The sequence below is a fragment of the Oncorhynchus keta genome, unplaced genomic scaffold (assembly GCF_023373465.1).
Source record: "Oncorhynchus keta strain PuntledgeMale-10-30-2019 unplaced genomic scaffold, Oket_V2 Un_scaffold_515_pilon_pilon, whole genome shotgun sequence".
In the NCBI taxonomy this organism is placed as follows: Eukaryota; Metazoa; Chordata; class Actinopteri; order Salmoniformes; family Salmonidae; genus Oncorhynchus; species Oncorhynchus keta.
Genome location: NW_026290954.1, coordinates 393377 through 416188, shown reverse-complemented (window position 1 = coordinate 416188; position 22812 = coordinate 393377). Strand labels below are relative to the sequence as shown.

At 44.9% G+C, this 22812-nt stretch overlaps 1 protein-coding gene and 1 long non-coding RNA gene across 3 annotated transcripts in view; one reads left to right on the top strand and one right to left on the bottom strand.

The window, feature by feature from the left end:
* The window catches only part of LOC118379752 (cytoplasmic protein NCK1-like), a 152155-nt gene that overhangs the window by 51821 nt on the left and 77522 nt on the right, over positions 1-22812 (bottom strand). For both annotated transcript variants that reach the window (XM_052516616.1, XM_052516617.1), the window contains exons 2-3: positions 20349-20420; positions 16610-16850 (exon numbers count right to left, since the gene is read on the bottom strand). In XM_052516616.1, the coding sequence (XP_052372576.1) occupies positions 16610-16835 (226 nt within the window). In that variant the 5' untranslated portion in view covers positions 16836-16850; positions 20349-20420. The remainder of the gene's footprint in view (positions 1-16609; positions 16851-20348; positions 20421-22812) is intronic.
* LOC127928975 (uncharacterized) lies at positions 871-3585 on the top strand. Its single transcript, XR_008133076.1, has 3 exons — positions 871-1502; positions 1536-1601; positions 2982-3585. It is a non-coding gene; the product is annotated as an uncharacterized LOC127928975 (long non-coding RNA).

The following is a 22812-nucleotide window of genomic DNA, read 5'->3' as shown; positions in this document are numbered from 1 at the left end:
CATAAATAAGGATAATTGATCATTAGAAAACCCTTCTGCAATTATGTTAGCACAGCTGAAAACTGTTCTGATTAAAGAAGCAATAAAACTGGCCTTCTTCAAACTAGTTAAGTATCTGGAGCATCAGCATTTCTGGGTTCGATTACAGGTTCAAAACCTTTCTTCTGAAACTCGTCAGTCTATTCTTGTTCTGAGAAATGAACGCTATTCCATGCTTGAAATTGTCAAGAAACTGAAGATCTTGACAGCGCAAACTGGCTCTAACCAGAATAGAAAGAGGAGTGGGAGGCCCCGGTGCACAACTGAGCAAGAGGACAAGTAAATAAGAGTGTCTAGTTTTAGAAACAGATGCCTCACAAGTCCTCAAATGACAGCTTCATTAAATAGTACCTGCAAAGCACCAGTCTCAAAGTCAACAGTGAAGAGGCGACTCCGGGATGTTCCTCTGTCCAGTGTCTGTGTTCTTTTGTCCATCTTAATCTTTTATTTTTATTGGCCAGTCTGAGATATGTCTTTGGCTTTTTCTTTGCAACTCTGACTATGCATTTATTGCCTATTTATTGCCTCACCTCCGTACTTCATTTCCACACACTGTATATAGATTTTTCTACTGTATTATTGACTGTACAGTTGTTTATTCCATGTGTAACTCTGTGTTGTTGTTTGAGTCGCACTGCTTTGCTTTATCTTGGCCAGGTCACAGTTGTAAATGAGAACTTGTTCTCAACTGGCCTACCTGGTTAAATAAAGGTGTTCTCAACTGGCCACCTGGTTAAATAAAGGTGTTCTCAACTGGCCTACCTGGTTAAATAAAGGTGTTCTCAATTAGCCACCTGGTTAAATAAAGGTGTTCTCAACTAGCCACCTGGTTAAATAAAGGTGTTCTCAACTAGCCTACCTGGTTAAATAAAGGTGTTCTCAACTGGCCTACCTGGTTAAATAAAGGTGTTCTCAACTGGCCACCTGGTTAAATAAAGGTGTTCTCAACTAGCCTACCTGGTTAAATAAAGGTGTTCTCAACTGGCCTACCTGGTTAAATAAAGGTGTTCTCAACTAGCCTACCTGGTTAAATAAAGGTGTTCTCAACTAGCCTACCTGGTTAAATAAAGGTGTTCTCAACTAGCCTACCTGGTTAAATAAAGGTGTTCTCAACTAGCCTACCTGGTTAAATAAAGGTGTTCTCAACTAGCCTACCTGGTTAAATAAAGGTGTTCTCAACTGGCCACCTGGTTAAATAAAGGTGTTCTCAACTAGCCTACCTGGTTAAATAAAGGTGTTCTCAACTGGCCTACCTGGTTAAATAAAGGTGTTCTCAACTAGCCTACCTGGTTAAATAAAGGTGTTCTCAACTAGCCTACCTGGTTAAATAAAGGTGTTCTCAACTAGCCTACCTGGTTAAATAAAGGTGTTCTCAACTGGCCTACCTGGTTAAATAAAGGTGTTCTCAACTGGCCACCTGGTTAAATAAAGGTGTTCTCAACTGGCCACCTGGTTAAATAAAGGTGTTCTCAACTAGCCTACCTGGTTAAATAAAGGTGTTCTCAACTGGCCTACCTGGTTAAATAAAGGTGTTCTCAACTGGCCTACCTGGTTAAATAAAGGTGTTCTCAACTAGCCTACCTGGTTAAATAAAGGTGTTCTCAACTAGCCTACCTGGTTAAATAAAGGTGTTCTCAACTGGCCACCTGGTTAAATAAAGGTGTTCTCAACTGGCCACCTGGTTAAATAAAGGTGTTCTCAACTAGCCTACCTGGTTAAATAAAGGTGTTCTCAACTGGCCTACCTGGTTAAATAAAGGTGTTCTCAACTAGCCTACCTGGTTAAATAAAGGTGTTCTCAACTGGCCACCTGGTTAAATAAAGGTGTTCTCAACTAGCCTACCTGGTTAAATAAAGGTGTTCTCAACTAGCCTACCTGGTTAAATAAAGGTGTTCTCAACTAGCCCACCTGGTTAAATAAAGGTGTTCTCAACTAGCCTACCTGGTTAAATAAAGGTGTTCTCAACTAGCCTACCTGGTTAAATAAAGGTGTTCTCAACTAGCCTACCTGGTTAAATAAAGGTGTTCCCAACTAGCCCACCTGGTTAAATAAAGGTGTTCTCAACTAGCCTACCTGGTTAAATAAAGGTGTTCTCAACTAGCCTACCTGGTTAAATAAAGGTGTTCTCAACTAGCCTACCTGGTTAAATAAAGGTGTTCTCAACTAGCCTACCTGGTTAAATAAAGGTGTTCTCAACTGGCCACCTGGTTAAATAAAGGTGTTCTCAACTGGCCACCTGGTTAAATAAAGGTGTTCTCAACTAGCCTACCTGGTTAAATAAAGGTGTTCTCAACTAGCCTACCTGGTTAAATAAAGGTGTTCTCAACTAGCCCACCTGGTTAAATAAAGGTGTTCTCAACTAGCCCACCTGGTTAAATAAAGGTGTTCTCAACTAGCCTACCTGGTTAAATAAAGGTGTTCTCAACTAGCCTACCTGGTTAAATAAAGGTGTTCTCAACTAGCCTACCTGGTTAAATAAAGGTGTTCTCAACTAGCCTACCTGGTAAAATAAAGGTGTTCTCAACTAGCCTACCTGGTAAAATAAATGTGTTCTCAACTAGCCTACCTGGTAAAATAAATGTGTTCTCAACTGGCCACCTGGGTAAATAAAGGTGTTCTCAACTGGCCCACCTGGTTAAATAAAGGTGTTCTCAACTAGCCTACCTGGTTAAATAAAGGTGTTCTCAACTAGCCTACCTGGTTAAATAAAGGTGTTCTCAACTAGCCTACCTGGTTAAATAAAGGTGTTCTCAACTAGCCTACCTGGTTAAATAAAGGTGTTCTCAACTAGCCTACCTGGTTAAATAAAGGTGTTCTCAACTAGCCCACCTGGTTAAATAAAGGTGTTCTCAACTGGCCTACCTGGTTAAATAAAGGTGTTCTCAACTAGCCTACCTGGTTAAATAAAGGTGTTCTCAACTAGCCTACCTGGTTAAATAAAGGTGTTCTCAACTGGCCTACCTGGTTAAATAAAGGTGTTCTCAACTGGCCACCTGGTTAAATAAAGGTGTTCTCAACTAGCCTACCTGGTTAAATAAAGGTGTTCTCAACTGGCCACCTGGTTAAATAAAGGTGTTCTCAACTGGCCACCTGGTTAAATAAAGGTGTTCTCAACTAGCCTACCTGGTTAAATAAAGGTGTTCTCAACTGGCCTACCTGGTTAAATAAAGGTGTTCTCAACTAGCCTACCTGGTTAAATAAAGGTGTTCTCAACTGGCCACCTGGTTAAATAAAGGTGTTCTCAACTAGCCTACCTGGTTAAATAAAGGTGTTCTCAACTGGCCACCTGGTTAAATAAAGGTGTTCTCAACTAGCCTACCTGGTTAAATAAAGGTGTTCTCAACTGGCCTACCTGGTTAAATAAAGGTGTTCTCAACTAGCCTACCTGGTTAAATAAAGGTGTTCTCAACTGGCCACCTGGTTAAATAAAGGTGTTCTCAACTAGCCTACCTGGTTAAATAAAGGTGTTCTCAACTAGCCTACCTGGTTAAATAAAGGTGTTCTCAACTAGCCCACCTGGTTAAATAAAGGTGTTCTCAACTGGCCACCTGGTTAAATAAAGGTGTTCTCAACTGGCCACCTGGTTAAATAAAGGTGTTCTCAACTAGCCTACCTGGTTAAATAAAGGTGTTCTCAACTAGCCTACCTGGTTAAATAAAGGTGTTCTCAACTAGCCCACCTGGTTAAATAAAGGTGTTCTCAACTGGCCCACCTGGTTAAATAAAGGTGTTCTCAACTGGCCTACCTGGTTAAATAAAGGTGTTCTCAACTAGCCTACCTGGTTAAATAAAGGTGTTCTCAACTAGCCTACCTGGTTAAATAAAGGTGTTCTCAACTGGCCTACCTGGTTAAATAAAGGTGTTCTCAACTGGCCACCTGGTTAAATAAAGGTGTTCTCAACTAGCCACCTGGTTAAATAAAGGTGTTCTCAACTAGCCTACCTGGTTAAATAAAGGTGTTCTCAACTGGCCTACCTGGTTAAATAAAGGTGTTCTCAACTAGCCACCTGGTTAAATAAAGGTGTTCTCAACTGGCCTACCTGGTTAAATAAAGGTGTTCTCAACTGGCCACCTGGTTAAATAAAGGTGTTCTCAACTGGCCCACCTGGTTAAATAAAGGTGTTCTCAACTGGCCCACCTGGTTAAATAAAGGTGTTCTCAACTGGCCCACCTGGTTAAATAAAGGTGTTCTCAACTAGCCCACCTGGTTAAATAAAGGTGTTCTCAACTAGCCTACCTGGTTAAATAAAGGTGTTCTCAACTAGCCTACCTGGTTAAATAAAGGTGTTCTCAACTAGCCTACCTGGTTAAATAAAGGTGTTCTCAACTGGCCTACCTGGTTAAATAAAGGTGTTCTCAACTGGCCACCTGGTTAAATAAAGGTGTTCTCAACTGGCCACCTGGTTAAATAAAGGTGTTCTCAACTGGCCTACCTGGTTAAATAAAGGTGTTCTCAACTGGCCTACCTGGTTAAATAAAGGTGTTCTCAACTGGCCTACCTGGTTAAATAAAGGTGTTCTCAACTGGCCTACCTGGTTAAATAAAGGTGTTCTCAACTAGCCTACCTGGTTAAATAAAGGTGTTCTCAACTGGCCACCTGGTTAAATAAAGGTGTTCTCAACTAGCCTACCTGGTTAAATAAAGGTGTTCTCAACTGGCCACCTGGTTAAATAAAGGTGTTCTCAACTAGCCTACCTGGTTAAATAAAGGTGTTCTCAACTGGCCTACCTGGTTAAATAAAGGTGTTCTCAACTAGCCTACCTGGTTAAATAAAGGTGTTCTCAACTGGCCACCTGGTTAAATAAAGGTGTTCTCAACTAGCCTACCTGGTTAAATAAAGGTGTTCTCAACTAGCCTACCTGGTTAAATAAAGGTGTTCTCAACTAGCCCACCTGGTTAAATAAAGGTGTTCTCAACTGGCCACCTGGTTAAATAAAGGTGTTCTCAACTGGCCACCTGGTTAAATAAAGGTGTTCTCAACTAGCCTACCTGGTTAAATAAAGGTGTTCTCAACTAGCCTACCTGGTTAAATAAAGGTGTTCTCAACTAGCCCACCTGGTTAAATAAAGGTGTTCTCAACTGGCCCACCTGGTTAAATAAAGGTGTTCTCAACTGGCCTACCTGGTTAAATAAAGGTGTTCTCAACTAGCCTACCTGGTTAAATAAAGGTGTTCTCAACTAGCCTACCTGGTTAAATAAAGGTGTTCTCAACTGGCCTACCTGGTTAAATAAAGGTGTTCTCAACTGGCCACCTGGTTAAATAAAGGTGTTCTCAACTAGCCACCTGGTTAAATAAAGGTGTTCTCAACTAGCCTACCTGGTTAAATAAAGGTGTTCTCAACTGGCCTACCTGGTTAAATAAAGGTGTTCTCAACTAGCCACCTGGTTAAATAAAGGTGTTCTCAACTGGCCTACCTGGTTAAATAAAGGTGTTCTCAACTGGCCACCTGGTTAAATAAAGGTGTTCTCAACTGGCCCACCTGGTTAAATAAAGGTGTTCTCAACTGGCCCACCTGGTTAAATAAAGGTGTTCTCAACTGGCACACCTGGTTAAATAAAGGTGTTCTCAACTAGCCCACCTGGTTAAATAAAGGTGTTCTCAACTAGCCTACCTGGTTAAATAAAGGTGTTCTCAACTAGCCTACCTGGTTAAATAAAGGTGTTCTCAACTAGCCTACCTGGTTAAATAAAGGTGTTCTCAACTAGCCTACCTGGTTAAATAAAGGTGTTCTCAACTAGCCTACCTGGTAAAATAAAGGTGTTCTCAACTAGCCTACCTGGTAAAATAAATGTGTTCTCAACTAGCCTACCTGGTAAAATAAATGTGTTCTCAACTGGCCACCTGGGTAAATAAAGGTGTTCTCAACTGGCCCACCTGGTTAAATAAAGGTGTTCTCAACTAGCCTACCTGGTTAAATAAAGGTGTTCTCAACTAGCCTACCTGGTTAAATAAAGGTGTTCTCAACTAGCCTACCTGGTTAAATAAAGGTGTTCTCAACTAGCCTACCTGGTTAAATAAAGGTGTTCTCAACTAGCCTACCTGGTTAAATAAAGGTGTTCTCAACTAGCCCACCTGGTTAAATAAAGGTGTTCTCAACTGGCCTACCTGGTTAAATAAAGGTGTTCTCAACTAGCCTACCTGGTTAAATAAAGGTGTTCTCAACTGGCCTACCTGGTTAAATAAAGGTGTTCTCAACTGGCCTACCTGGTTAAATAAAGGTGTTCTCAACTGGCCACCTGGTTAAATAAAGGTGTTCTCAACTAGCCACCTGGTTAAATAAAGGTGTTCTCAACTAGCCTACCTGGTTAAATAAAGGTGTTCTCAACTGGCCTACCTGGTTAAATAAAGGTGTTCTCAACTAGCCACCTGGTTAAATAAAGGTGTTCTCAACTGGCCACCTGGTTAAATAAAGGTGTTCTCAACTGGCCTACCTGGTTAAATAAAGGTGTTCTCAACTGGCCACCTGGTTAAATAAAGGTGTTCTCAACTGGCCACCTGGTTAAATAAAGGTGTTCTCAACTGGCCTACCTGGTTAAATAAAGGTGTTCTCAACTGGCCACCTGGTTAAATAAAGGTGTTCTCAACTGGCCCACCTGGTTAAATAAAGGTGTTCTCAACTAGCCCACCTGGTTAAATAAAGGTGTTCTCAACTAGCCCACCTGGTTAAATAAAGGTGTTCTCAACTAGCCTACCTGGTTAAATAAAGGTGTTCTCAACTAGCCTACCTGGTTAAATAAAGGTGTTGTCAACTAGCCTACCTGGTTAAATAAAGGTGTTCTCAACTAGCCTACCTGGTTAAATAAAGGTGTTCTCAACTAGTATACCTGGTTAAATAAAGGTGTTCTCAACTAGCCTACCTGGTTAAATAAAGGTGTTCTCAACTAGCCTACCTGGTTAAATAAAGGTGTTCTCAACTAGCCTACCTGGTTAAATAAAGGTGTTCTCAACTAGCCTACCTGGTTAAATAAAGGTGTTCTCAACTAGCCTACCTGGTTAAATAAAGGTGTTCTCAACTAGCCTACCTGGTTAAATAAAGGTGTTCTCAACTAGCCTACCTGGTTAAATAAAGGTGTTCTCAACTAGCCTACCTGGTTAAATAAAGGTGTTCTCAACTAGCCTACCTGGTTAAAAAAAGGTGTTCTCAACAGGCCACCTGGTTAAATAAAGGTGTTCTCAACTAGCCTACCTGGTTAAATAAAGGTGTTCTCAACTAGCCTACCTGGTTAAATAAAGGTGTTCTCAACTAGCCCACCTGGTTAAATAAAGGTGTTCTCAACTAGCCCACCTGGTTAAATAAAGGTGTTCTCAACTAGCCCACCTGGTTAAATAAAGGTGTTCTCAACTAGCCCACCTGGTTAAATAAAGGTGTTCTCAACTAGCCCACCTGGTTAAATAAAGGTGTTCTCAACTAGCCTACCTGGTTAAATAAAGGTATTCTCAACTAGCCTACCTGGTTAAATAAAGGTGTTCTCAACTAGCCTACCTGGTTAAATAAAGGTGTTCTCAACTAGCCTACCTGGTTAAATAAAGGTGTTCTCAACTAGCCTACCTGGTTAAATAAATGTGTTCTCAACTGGCCACCTGGTTAAATAAAGGTGTTCTCAACTAGCCTACCTGGTTAAATAAAGGTGTTCTCAACTAGCCTACCTGGTTAAATAAAGGTGTTCTCAACTAGCCTACCTGGTTAAATAAAGGTGTTCTCAACTAGCCTACCTGGTTAAATAAAGGTGTTCTCAACTAGCCTACCTGGTTAAATAAAGGTGTTCTCAACTAGCCTACCTGGTTAAATAAAGGTGTTCTCAACTGGCCACCTGGTTAAATAAAGGTGTTCTCAACTAGCCTACCTGGTTAAATAAAGGTGTTCTCAACTAGCCTACCTGGTTAAATAAAGGTGTTCTCAACTAGCCTACCTGGTTAAATAAAGGTGTTCTCAACTAGCCCACCTGGTTAAATAAAGGTGTTCTCAACTAGCCTACCTGGTTAAATAAAGGTGTTCTCAACTAGCCCACCTGGTTAAATAAAGGTGTTCTCAACTAGCCTACCTGGTTAAATAAAGGTGTTCTCAACTAGCCTACCTGGTTAAATAAAGGTGTTCTCAACTAGCCTACCTGGTTAAATAAAGGTGTTCTCAACTAGCCTACCTGGTTAAATAAAGGTGTTCTCAACTAGCCTACCTGGTTAAATAAAGGTGTTCTCAACTAGCCTACCTGGTTAAATAAAGGTGTTCTCAACTGGCCACCTGGTTAAATAAAGGTGTTCTCAACTAGCCTACCTGGTTAAATAAAGGTGTTCTCAACTAGCCTACCTGGTTAAATAAAGGTGTTCTCAACTAGCCTACCTGGTTAAATAAAGGTGTTCTCAACTAGCCTACCTGGTTAAATAAAGGTGTTCTCAACTGGCCACCTGGTTAAATAAAGGTGTTCTCAACTGGCCTACCTGGTTAAATAAAGGTGTTCTCAACTAGCCTACCTGGTTAAATAAAGGTGAAATTAAAACAAAAAAAACAGCTGTGGCCCCGAAACACACAACACTCATATCCTACACACCTAGTTTCACTCATTCAGAACATTCATACAACAGCCGTGCGAATCTACAGCCGTGCGAATCTACAGCCGTGCGAATCTACGGCCGTGCGAATCTACGGCCGTGCGAATCTACGGCCGTGCGAATCTACAGCCGTGCGAATCTACAGCCGTGCGAATCTACAGCCGTGCGAATCTACAGCCGTGCGAATCTACGGCCGTGCGAATCTACAGCCGTGCGAATCTACAGCCGTGCGAATCTACAGCTGGAATGTAGCTAGAGAATCTCCAAAATATGACATGTTCTACATTTTGTGGTCACCCGGCTCCAGTCACCCGGCTCCAGTCACCCGGCTCCAGTCACCCGGCTCCAGTCACCCGGCTCCAGTCACCCGGCTCCAGTCACCCGGCTCCAGTCACCCGGCTCCAGTCACCCGGCTCCAGTCACCCGGCTCCAGTCACCCGGCTCCAGTCACCCGGCTCAAGTCACCCGGCTCCAGTCACCAGGCTCCAGTCACCAGGCTCCAGTCACCCGGCTCAAGTCACCCGGCTCCAGTCACCCGGCTCCAGTCACCCGGCTCCAGTCACCCGGCTCCAGTCACCCGGCTCCAGTCACCAGGCTCCAGTCACCAGGCTCCAGTCACCCGGCTCAAGTCACCCGGCTCCAGTCACCAGGCTCAAGTCACCAGGCTCAAGTCACCAGGCTCAGTTGTTTTCAGTGTAGGCGGTATGTGCTCAAGCTATACATCACATCAGGCTACATGTCAGTAGTCTCAATAGTTGCTGTGCTGTGTGTCTATGACTCAAGAGCCCTCTTCCTGTTGTTGTAACATTCTTATCAGAGGACGCAAAGATTTTACCCTCAGCAGTCACGGCGCACACACTTGATTGCTCAGATCACAGATGAGGGGATCTTCCTGTTTTCTTAATAAAGTGTTACAAAGTTTCCCCATGTTTATCACCAGCCAAACAAGTCCTTCAGTTCCTTCAGAATAGAGCGGTCAGACGTTAGCTCATTATCAAACAGTCATTCACAAACACAAAGTTATAAAAAACAAATCTGTGCCAGTCAGTCAGTCTGCTACTATGGTAGCCTTCAGGTCCACAATGCTGAGGAGCTTAGACAACAGTAGCCTAACCGGCTGGTCCAACACAGGGGACCATCTCTTCCTGTCCTGTGGTGGATTTCAAAGCTACAATGTGGTCTAAAACAAAGAGCCAACAAAGACAGACTGGGCTGAGAGCTGGCAGAGAGAGAGACTGGGCTGAGAGCTGGCAGAGAGAGAGACTGGGCTGAGAGCTGGCAGAGAGAGAGACTGGGCTGAGAGCTGGCAGAGAGAGAGACTGGGCTGAGAGCTGGCAGAGAGAGAGACTGGGCTGAGAGCTGGCAGAGAGAGAGACTGAGCTGAGAGCTGGCAGAGAGAGAGACTGAGCTGAGAGCTGGCAGAGAGAGAGACTGGGCTGAGAGCTGGCAGAGAGAGAGACTGGGCTGAGAGCTGGCAAAGAGAGAGACTGGGCTGAGAGCTGGCAGAGAGAGAGACTGGGCTGAGAGCTGGCAGAGAGAGAGACTGGGCTGAGAGCTGGCAGAGAGAGACAGACTGAGCTGAGAGCTGGCAGAGAGAGAGACTGGGCTGAGAGCTGGCAGAGAGAGAGACTGGGCTGAGAGCTGGCAGAGAGAGAGACTGGGCTGAGAGCTGGCAGAGAGAGAGACTGGGCTGAGAGCTGGCAGAGAGAGACAGACTGAGCTGAGAGCTGGCAGAGAGAGAGACTGGGCTGAGAGCTGGCAGAGAGAGAGACTGGGCTGAGAGCTGGCAGAGAGAGAGACTGGGCTGAGAGCTGGCAGAGAGAGAGAGACTGAGCTGAGAGCTGGCAGAGAGAGAGAGACTGGGCTGAGAGCTGGCAGAGAGAGAGACTGAGCTGAGAGCTGGCAGAGAGAGAGAGACTGAGCTGAGAGCTGGCAGAGAGAGAGAGACTGAGCTGAGAGCTGGCAGAGAGAGAGAGACTGAGCTGAGAGCTGGCAGAGAGAGAGAGACTGAGCTGAGAGCTGGCAGAGAGAGAGAGACTGAGCTGAGAGCTGGCAGAGAGAGAGAGACTGAGCTGAGAGCTGGCAGAGAGAGAGAGACTGAGCTGAGAGCTGGCAGAGAGAGAGAGACTGAGCTGAGAGCTGGCAGAGAGAGAGACTGAGCTGAGAGCTGGCAGAGAGAGAGAGACTGAGCTGAGAGCTGGCAGAGAGAGAGAGACTGAGCTGAGAGCTGGCAGAGAGAGAGACTGGGCTGAGAGCTGGCAGAGAGAGAGAGACTGAGCTGAGAGCTGGCAGAGAGAGAGACTGAGCTGAGAGCTGGCAGAGAGAGAGAGACTTAGCTGAGAGCTGGCAGAGAGAGAGAGACTGGGCTGAGAGCTGGCAGAGAGAGAGACTGGGCTGAGAGCTGGCAGAGAGAGACAGACTGAGCTGAGAGCTGGCAGAGAGAGAGACTGGGCTGAGAGCTGGCAGAGAGAGAGACTGGGCTGAGAGCTGGCAGAGAGAGAGACTGGGCTGAGAGCTGGCAGAGAGAGAGAGACTGAGCTGAGATCTGGCAGAGAGAGAGAGACTGAGCTGAGATCTGGAAGAGAGAGAGAGACTGAGCTGAGATCTGGCAGAGAGAGAGAGACTGAGCTGAGATCTGGCAGAGAGAGACTACGCTGAGAGCTGGCAGAGAGAGAGAGACTGATCTGAGAGCTGGCAGAGAGAGAGACTGAGCTAAGAGCTGGCAGAGAGAGACTGAGCTGAGATCTGGCAGAGAGAGAGAGACTGAGCTGAGATCTGGCAGAGAGAGAGAGACTGAGCTGAGAGCTGGCAGAGAGAGACTGAGCTGAGATCTGGCAGAGAGAGAGAGACTGAGCTGAGATCTGGCAGAGAGAGACTGAGCTGAGAGCTGGCAGAGAGAGAGAGACTGAGCTGAGAGCTGGCAGAGAGAGAGACCACGCTGAGAGCTGGCAGAGAGAGAGAGACTGAGCTGAGAGCTGGCAGAGAGAGAGAGACTGAGCTGAGAGCTGGCAGAGAGAGAGAGACTATGCTGAGAGCTGGCAGAGAGAGAGACTGAGCTGAGAGCTGGCAGAGAGAGAGAGACTGAGCTGAGATCTGGCAGAGAGAGACTACGCTGAGAGCTGGCAGAGAGAGAGAGACTGAGCTGAGATCTGGCAGAGAGAGACTACGCTGAGAGCTGGCAGAGAGAGAGAGACTGAGCTGAGATCTGGCAGAGAGAGAGACTGAGCTGAGATCTGGCAGAGAGAGAGACTGAGCTGAGATCTGGCAGAGAGAGAGACTGAGCTGAGAGCTGGCAGAGAGAGAGAGACTGAGCTGAGAGCTGGCAGAGAGAGAGAGACTGAGCTGAGATCTGGCAGAGAGAGAGAGACTGAGCTGAGAGCTGGCAGAGAGAGAGAGACTGAGCTGAGATCTGGCAGAGAGAGACTGGGCTGAGAGCTGGCAGAGAGAGAGAGACTGAGCTGAGATCTGGCAGAGAGAGACTACGCTGAGAGCTGGCAGAGAGAGAGAGACTGGGCTGAGAGCTGGCAGAGAGAGAGACTATGCTGAGATCTGGCAGAGAGAGAGACTGAGCTGAGATCTGGCAGAGAGAGAGACTGAGCTGAGAGCTGGCAGAGAGAGAGAGACTGAGCTGAGATCTGGCAGAGAGAGAGAGACTGAGCTGAGATCTGGCAGAGAGAGAGACTGAGCTGAGATCTGGCAGAGAGAGAGAGACTGAGATCTGGCAGAGAGAGAGACTGAGCTGAGATCTGGCAGAGAGAGAGACTGAGCTGAGATCTGGCAGAGAGAGAGAGACTGAGCTGAGATCTGGCAGAGAGAGAGAGACTGAGCTGAGATCTGGCAGAGAGAGAGACTGAGCTGAGATCTGGCAGAGAGAGAGACTGAGCTGAGAGCTGGCAGAGAGAGAGAGACTGAGCTGAGAGCTGGCAGAGAGAGAGAGACTGAGCTGAGATCTGGCAGAGAGAGAGAGACTGAGCTGAGATCTGGCAGAGAGAGACTGAGCTGAGAACTAGCAGAGAGAGAGAGACTACGCTGAGATCTGGCAGAGAGAGACTACGCTGAGAGCTGGCAGAGAGAGAGAAAGAGAGAGGAGATGCAGGGCATTCAGAAAGTATTCAGACCCCTTCCCCTTTTCCACATTTTGTTACATTAGCCTTATTCTAAAATTGATTCAATTGTATTTTTCCCCAATCAATCAACACACAACACCCCATAATGACAAAGCAAAAACAGTTTTTTAGAAATGTTTGCAAATAAAAATAAAATTCAGATCCTTTGCTATGACACTCGAAATTGAGCTCAGGTGTGTCCTGTTTCCATTGATCATCCTTGAGATTTGCAAATTTGCAAAGGCAAGCACCTGTCTATAGAAGGTCCTACAGTTGACAGTGCATGTCAGAGCAAAAACCAAGCCATGAGGTCTAATGAATTGACCGTAGAGCCCCGAGACAGGATTGTGTCGAGGCACAGATCTGGGGAAGGGTACCAAATAAATTCTGCAGCGATGCCCCCCATCCAACCTGACAGGAGAAACTCAACAAAGGGGTGAGCTTGTAGCGTCATACCCAAGAAGACGCTGTAATCGCTGTCAAAGGTGCTTCAATAAAGTACTGAGTAAATGGTCTGAACACTTATGCAAATGCAATATTTTCAGTGTTTTTTTTTTTGTAAATATCAATTAAATTTTTTTATTTTTTTTTAAACTATTTTTGCATTGTCATTATGTGTTATTGTGTGTAGATTGATGCATCATGTGCCTTCAGGGTAGTGCATGAGGTCTGCATAGAAATGACTGTAGTCCAAGACAGACGGGAATGTACCCCGTAGCAACTCTTATGGCCTCTAAAGGAAAAACCCAGCCTTACGCCCGTAATAAAACCTTTTCTCAACCTAATCTTCTTCTCCAGATTCTCAACGGGACGAGTGAAGTTCTCATCCAAACTCCTAGATATTTATAGTTTCTGACTCATCAGATAAAACAGTGAACGGATGTTTTAAGCAAAGGGTTTTCCTTTGTGACATATACAGTTACAAAACACCCCTTTCAAGTCAATATGAAAAATGACTGACTGATTACAGAGACGCAGTGAGCGTCCACATTTACCACTTCAACCATCCAGGGGTCGAACAAATTATGACTTAATGATCATTTGATTATCAGATAAAGGAGGTGAGATTAGTGATTCCTAATAGTAACATGTATATTAAACATTTATAGTATTTACATTTAATTATTATTATTTATTTATTTACAATAAATTAGATGTTTGATGATACCTCCAAATATAAAATCGAAGTGAATAAAAAGTACTCGATATAGGACTACAAAATAAATGTTTGACAGAACAGAAATGTAAATATCTTCGTCCCAAAACCTCCAGTTTCAATCATTTTATGGTCCTGTTTACGGTTGACAAATCAGACCCTCCATTAAGACCTGTCGTTTCAGGTACCGGCTCCCTAACTGGAAAACAGTCTGATATGGATGAATGTGAGAGTCCACTCGTCAAACAGTTGTCGTGCTATTTAAAAAGACACCACTGACTCTCTAACGAAACGACAAAATATATATAATAATATACACGATATAAGTGAAGGACTAACATTCTGAATGATGGAGGTATGGTGGCCCTCTAGTTCTTCCTCTCCAACCAGCGACATGCCAACAAATGATAACATTCAGCTTGAGCAACTAGTTCTCACTAAAAACTATTTTCTATTTGACATTTGACCTCCAGACCCTTGGAACAGTGAAGGGACACACGTCTCTAAGTACTACAGTTTTACCATCAGCTGTCAGTATAGTATTTGTTACAGAGAAGGGACCGTCTCTAAGTACTACAGTTTTACCATCAGCTGTCAGTATAGTATTTGTTACAGAGAAGGGACCGTCTCTAAGTACTACAGTTTTACTATCAGCTGTCAGTATAGTATTTGTTACAGAGAAGGGACCGTCTCTAAGTACTACAGTTTTACTATCAGCTGTCAGTATAGTATTTGTTACAGAGAAGGGACCGTCTCTAAGTACTACAGTTTTACTATCAGCTCTCAGTATAGTATTTATCACCATGTCCCCATAAAAAAATATTTACCAGTCAGCCAACTGTGTCGCATCTGTAACACATAGGAAAAAATATGAATATGAAAATATGGATGAGCGTTTCTGATCGAGAGCTGGCTGGATGAGCGTTTCTGATCGAGAGCTGGCTGGATGAGCGTTTCTGATCGAGAGCTGGCTGGATGAGCCAGTTCCTTGAAAAATCCCAAACAAGAACAAACCGTTTTCTGTCAACTGTGTGACTGAGGTTAGGACAGTTCCTGACCTAGTGTGACTGAGGTTAAGGTTAGGACAGTTCCTGACCTAGTGTGACTGAGGTTAAGGTTAGGACAGTTCTGACCTAGTGTGACTGAGGTTAAGGTTAGGACAGTTCTGACCTGGTGTGACTGAGGTTAAGGTTAGGACAGTTCTGACCTAGTGTGACTGAGGTTAAGGTTAGGACAGTTCCTGACCTAGTGTGACTGAGGTTAAGGTTAGGACAGTTCCTTACCTAGTGTGACTGAGGTTAAGGTTAGGACAGTTCCTGACCTAGTGTGACTGAGGTTAAGGTTAGGACAGTTCCTGACCTAGTGTGACTGAGGTTAAGGTTAGGACAGTTCTGACCTGGTGTGACTGAGGTTAAGGTTAGGACAGTTCCGACCTAGTGTGACTGAGGTTAAGGTTAGGACAGTTTCTGACCTAGTGTGACTGAGGTTAAGGTTAGGACAGTTCTGACCTAGTGTGACTGAGGTTAAGGTTAGGACAGTTTCTGACCTAGTGTGACTGAGGTTAAGGTTAGGACAGTTCTGACCTGGTGTGACTGAGGTTAAGGTTAGGACAGTTCTGACCTAGTGTGACTGAGGTTAAGGTTAGGACAGTTTCTGACCTGGTGTGACTGAGGTTAAGGTTAGGACAGTTCTGACCTGGTGTGACTGAGGTTAAGGTTAGGACAGTTCCTGACCTAGTGTGACTGAGGTTAAGGTTAGGACAGTTCTGACCTGGTGTGACTGAGGTTAAGGTTAGGACAGTTCCTGACCTAGTGTGACTGAGGTTAAGGTTAGGACAGTTCCTGACCTAGTGTGACTGAGGTTAAGGTTAGGACAGTTCTGACCTGGTGTGACTGAGGTTAAGGTTAGGACAGTTCTGACCTGGTGTGACTGAGGTTAAGGTTAGGACAGTTCCTGACCTAGTGTGACTGAGGTTAAGGTTAGGACAGTTCCTGACCTAGTGTGACTGAGGTTAAGGTTAGGACAGTTCTGACCTAGTGTGACTGAGGTTAAGTTTAGGACAGTTTCTGACCTAGTGTGACTGAGGTTAAGGTTAGGACAGTTCTGACCTAGTGTGACTGAGGTTAAGTTTAGGACAGTTTCTGACCTAGTGTGACTGAGGTTAAGGTTAGGACAGTTCTGACCTGGTGTGACTGAGGTTAAGGTTAGGACAGTTCTGACCTAGTGTGACTGAGGTTAAGGTTAGGACAGTTCCTGACCTAGTGTGACTGAGGTTAGGACAGTTCCTGACCTAGTGTGACTGATGTTAAGGTTAGGACAGGTTCTGACCTAGTGTGACTGAGGTTAAGGTTAGGACAGTTCTGACCTGGTGTGACTGAGGTTAAGGTTAGGACAGTTCCTGACCTAGTGTGACTGAGGTTAAGGTTAGGACAGTTCTGACCTAGTGTGACTGAGGTTAAGGTTAGGACAGTTCTGACCTAGTGTGACTGAGGTTAAGGTTAGGACAGTTCCTGACCTAGTGTGACTGAGGTTAAGGTTAGGACAGTTCCTGACCTAGTGTGACTGAGGTTAAGGTTAGGACAGTTCCTGACCTAGTGTAACTGAGGTTAGCACAGTTTGACTGAGGTTAAGGTTAGGACAGTTCTGACCTAGTGTGTCTGAGGTTAAGGTTAGGACAGTTCCTGACCTAGTGTGACTGAGGTTAAGTTTAGGACAGTTCCTGACCTAGTGTGACTGAGGTTAAGGTTAGGACAGTTCTGACCTAGTGTGTCTTTGAGGTTCTTGACGATGGATGCCTTCCTGGCGCTGTTCTTCCTCTCTACGTAGTTGGAGGGTACGAAGCCGGTCTTGTTGGTGGCGTTGCGGACCCTCCACCAGGATTTACTGTCGTCCAGCAGCCACAGCCGCTCGTTCTTCTTAATGTCCAACTCCTGGTCTTGCTGAGCCAGGTAGTCAAACTTGGCGATGACAATCACCTCTTCTGTCATCTTGGACCTCTGGACCTGAGAGACAGAGAGAATATATAAGGTTTAGTTCTGTCATCTTGGACCTGAGGACCTGAGAGAGAGAGAATATATACAGTTTAGTGCTGTCATATTTGACCTGAGGACCTGAGAGAGAGAGAAGATATACAGTTTAGTGCTGTCATCTTGGACCTGAGGACCTGAGAGAGAGAGAATATATACAGTTTAGTGCTGTCATATTTGACCTGAGGACCTGAGAGAGAGAGAAGATATACAGTTTAGTGCTGTCATCTTGGACCTGAGGACCTGAGAGAGAAGATATACAGTTTAGTGCTGTCATCTTTGACCTGAGGACCTGAGAGAGAGAGAAGATATACAGTTTAGTGCTGTCATCTTGGACCTGAGGACCTGAGAGAGAGAGAAGATATACAGTTTAGTGCTGTCATCTTGGACCTGAGGACCTGAGAGAGAGAGAAGATATACAGTTTAGTGCTGTCATCTTGGACCTGAGGACCTGAGAGAGAGAGAAGATATACAGTTTAGTGCTGTCATCTTGGACCTGAGGACCTGAGAGAGAGAGAAGATATACAGTTTAGTGCTGTCATCTTGGACCTGAGGACCTGAGAGAGAGAGAAGATATACAGTTTAGTGCTGTCATCTTTGACCTGAGGACCTGAGAGAGAGAGAAGATATACAGTTTAGTGCTGTCATCTTGGACCTGAGGACCTGAGAGAGAGAGAAGATATACAGTTTAGTGCTGTCATCTTGGACTTGGGGACCTGAGAGAGAGAGAAGATATACAGTTTAGTGCTGTCATCTTGGACCTGAGGACCTGAGAGAGAGAGAAGATATACAGTTTAGTGCTGTCATCTTGGACCTGAGGACCTGAGAGAGAGAGAAGATATACAGTTTAGTGCTGTCATCTTGGACTTGGGGACCAGGGATGAGGTACATGTCAGGATCATTTCAACTCCAACCAGCAACAACACCCCAATCACCTTTCACACATTTTGTTATGTTACAGCCTTATTCTAAAATTGATTAAATAGTTTTTTCCCCTCATCAATCTACACATAATACCCCATAATGACATCACAATACCCCATAATGACATCACAATACCCCATAATGACATCACAATACCCCATAATGACATCACAATACCCCATAATGACATCACAATACCCCATAATGACTAAATAAAAACTAGTTTTAGAACATTTTGCAAATGTATAAACAAACTGAAATATGACATTAACATAAGTAGTCAGACCCTTTACTCAGCACTTTGTTGAAGCACCTTTGGCAGCGATTACAGCCTCGAGTCTTCTTGGGTATGACACTACAAGCTTGGCACACCTGTGTCATGCCTCTCCTGTGAGGATCCAAAGATCAGGACAGTGGATCAGCGGCTACAGGGGGGATTGATGTGACGGTTTTATGACACCTCACGTGGATCGTAAATTGGAATGCAGTAGATGACTCCTTTCTGGTGTCTAGTGGGTGAATGGAACATCTGTGTGTTCCAGAAGAGTTTGCCGCCCAAAACTTCAACATCAATCAATGAACACTGGGACAATACATTTCAACATCCTAATGTTGGGAATGATGAGAGATGGAATATGGAAAATGTACGTCTATTTTGTGACGTCATTAAAATCGGTATAAAGACGTTATAACGAAAACATTGCAACTTGAAGAGCTTTTACATATCAGCTTTACGTTGTGTAGAAAATATCAAAAATAAAGAGAATGTTTTTGTGACGATAGGATTGTGATTTTAGTTCTCAAACGTGATCATGGTAATTATGATAACTTGCCCCAGTACGTCTGTATAAAAGGGTAGAAAGAATTAACATTGGAGACTAAACGGACCACCAGCTGGTTCTAGGTGTACATGAGTCACGACAGTGGAACTCAACACGAGGCTGATGAAGACACAGGAACCTCTAACAATCAATGCTACAGTTAAGTAGCTGTCCTAAGTCCTGTATCTAAGAAAGTTAATTTACGTCGGACCATCCGGTTATTCACTCCAAATCTTCGTCAGCTACACTGCTCTCATCACAACTCTGGAGATCATCGTCAGCTACACTGCTCTCATCACAACTCTGGAGATCATCATCAGCTACACTGCTCTCATCATAAGCCATCCTCAGGAGACCACTCTGGGATCATCGACACGGCTGATTAGCCGTCCTCAGGAGACCACTCTGGGATCATCGACACGGCTGATTAGCCATCCTCAGGAGACCACTCTGGGATCATCGACACGGCTGATTAGCCATCCTCAGGAGACCACTCTGGGATCATCGACACGGCTGATTAGCCGTCCTCAGGAGACCACTCTGGGATCATCGACACGGCTGATTAGCCGTCCTCAGGAGACCACTCTGGGATCATCGACACGGCTGATTAGCCGTCCTCAGGAGACCACTCTGGGATCATCGACACGGCTGATTAGCCGTCCTCAGGAGACCACTCTGGGATCATCGACACGGCTGATTAGCCGTCCTCAGGAGACCACTCTGGGATCATCGACACGGCTGATTAGCCGTCCTCAGGAGACCACTCTGGGATCATCGACACGGCTGATTAGCCGTCCTCAGGAGACCACTCTGGAGATCATCGACACGGCTGATTAGCCGTCCTCAGGAGACCACTCTGGGATCATCGACACGGCTGATTAGCCGTCCTCAGGAGACCACTCTGGGATCATCGACACGGCTGATTAGCCGTCCTCAGGAGACCACTCTGGAGATCATCGACACGGCTGATTAGCCGTCCTCAGGAGACCACTCTGGGATCATCGACACGGATGATTAGCCGTCCTCAGGAGACCACTCTGGAGATCATCGACACGGCTGATTAGCCGTCCTCAGGAGACTACTCTTCCAGCACGAGTGCAAAATAACAGACAACTGAGAAGAAGGACATTGTAACATCTGGTGGACAACCAGAGACTTACACCTGAGAACGAAGGACAAGGCCATCTGAAGAAGGCGGCCCAATCGAACCCTTCTCACAAAGCGGAACCCTTTCTACGAAGGCCTGGGCCCAACAGAGATACCAGACGAAACCCTTCAACATTCAAATACATGCATTTCTTCTTACCCAAACAGCGGCAGTTTGGGGCAAGGTATTAGGGTTATTGCGAGTGTAGTTCCCAAATGTATCCAGGTGTTGTTTCTCTCTCCATATTGTGTAACAAGTGTCATAGTGTAATTCCGCTAGGGACCTGTTGTCACAGTATTATGTTTCTAATCAATAACCTATACCGTTTGTGTGTGTGTGTGTGTGTGTGTATCCACTGTTATCATTTAGTTAGTTAGGTTTGGATGGTTTAGTGTCAACAGCCCTGGATGGTTTAGTGTCAACAGCCCTGGACGGTTTAGTCTGTATTTTAGCTAACAATTATTACATTAATCTATTTATAGGTTTGGCTAAACTTCCAGAATTACAAGTTAGCTACCTTGGAGGTTTCACTGAATCTCAATAACCAAACTATTTTATATTTTAACACACTGAACATCTTACCTGTACTGCATCAAAGCTGTCAACTTCAGAGTTACGATGCTTCGCTGATGACCTCTAATGACCTCTGATGACCTGAAAAAAAGAAAACAGAAGAAGCCTATTGTCAACAATGATGTTATTTTCTTTGGCGATATATTGTGTGGGTGGTTTAACAGTGTTTAGGGCCCATCGAATCATCCCATATCAGAACATAATTATGACTAGGCTTAGTGAACCATTCACAACCAAATCAGAGCATTTTATTAGATGCTTCACAGTAATAAAGAGATTAAGCTCACACTCATAAAACAAAAATGAAGAGAAATTACTGGGATTTGTTGTTTTATCTTCCTTAGTTGAATAAACCGACTAAGTCTCTGAACAAGAGAGTCCGCTAAATGACTCAAATGTCAAATGTCCCAAAATGTAAGGACAAACCCAGAGGTGACAGCCCTGGATGGTTTAGTGTCAACAGCCCTGGATTGTTTAGTGTCAACAGCCCTGGATGGTTTAGTGTCAACAGCCCTGGATGGTTTAGTGTCAACAGCCCTGGATGGTTTAGTGTCAACAGCCCTGGATGATTTAGTGTCAACAGCCCTGGATGGTTTAGTGTCAACAGCCCTGGATGGTTTAGTCTCAACTACCGACCTGTAGCACTCATGTCTGTAGCCATGAAGTGCTTTGAAAGGCTGGTCATGGCTCACATCAACACCATTATCCCAAAAACTCTAGACCCACTCCAATTTTCATACCGCCCAAAAAGATCCACAGATGATGAAGTCCCTATTGCACTCCAAAAGGAACACCTATGTGAGAATGCTGTTGACTACAGCTCAGCGTTCAACACCACCGTGACCACAAAGCTCATCAATAAGCTAAGGACCCTGGGACAAACACCTCCCTCTGCAACTGGATCCTGGACTACCTGACGGGCAGCCCCCAGGTGGTGAGGGTAGTTAACAACACATCCCCACACTGATCCTCAACACTGGAGCTCCCCAGGGGTGCGTGCTCAGCCCCCTCCTGTACTCCCAGTTCACTCAGGACTGCACGGCCAGGCACGACTCAAACACCATCATTACATTTGCCGATGACACAACAGTGGTAGGCCTGATCATCGACAACGATGAGACAGCCTATAGGGAGGTCAGAGACCTGGCCGTGTGGTGCCAGGACAACAACCTCTCCCTCAATGTGATCGAGACAAAAGAGATGATTGTGGACTTCAGGAAAAAGAGGACCGAGCACGCCCCCATTCTCATCGACAGGGCTGTAGTGGAGCAGGTTGAGAGCTTCAAGTTCCTTGCTGTCCACATCACCAACAAAATAACATGGTCCAAGCACACCAAGACAGTCGTGAAGCGCGAAACGACAAAGGGTAGAGGGTAGTGCGAACGGCGCAGTACATCACTGGGGCCAAGCTTTCTGCCATCCAGGACCTCAACACCAGGCGGTGTCAGAGGAAGGCCCTAAAAATGTTCAAAGACTCCAGCCACCCTAGTCATAGACTGTTGGCTCTGCTACCGCACAGCAAGCGGTACCAATATGGTCCAATATGCTTCTAAACAGTTCTACCTCCAAGCCATAAGACTCCTGAACATCTCGTCAAATGGCTACCCAGACTATTCACATTGCCCCCCTCTCCTCTCCACACCAATGCCACTCTCTGTTGTCATCTATGCATAGTCACTTTAATTAACTCGACCTACATGTACATACTACCTCAACCAACTGGCACGCCCCTGTATATATTGTTATATTTTACTGCTGCTCTTGAATTACTTGATACTTTTATCTCTTATTCTTATCCGTATTTTTTAAAACTGCATTTTTGGTTAGGTGCTTGTAAGTAAGCATTTCACTAAGGTTGTTGTATTCGGCATGTGACTAATAAAATTAGATTTGATTGATCCGCGTGCCGTCATTGAAAATGAATGGGGGCAGAACTTCTGCAGACACCGCGTCTGGGTTGCTTTTTTAGCCTGCTAGCTACTTAGCTAACTATTTATATAGCGTTGGATACTAAACTCAGTGTGTTCAATGTTCAAGCTAGCTAACACGGCTACTTAGCTAGCTAACGAACATCTTCGGATTTGTACCTACTAAAAGGAATCTAGCTAGCTATATTATCTACACTGAATCGACCTCACAAGATGCCCTATGCTTTTTTTCAACTAACGCTAGCTAGCTAATATATAGACCCTTTATACTGGTAACTAGCAAAATCAAGGAAAGACTAGAGTTGTTTGAGCTGTTATGGTGTGGGGTGAATTTTCCTGGTTTAGGTCCACTCTACCACTTAGATGCCAATAAATACACAGCAATTGTGAGTGATTATCTTCAACCTATGGTGAAGCCTTTATCCTGATGGGAGTGGTCTCTTCAAGTTGACTGCTGGTATTTACTTAAATATTCAAAGTAAATAAAAGATAGCAGAAATGTTCCAGACGCACAAACAGCTTATTTCTCTGAAATGTTGTGCTCA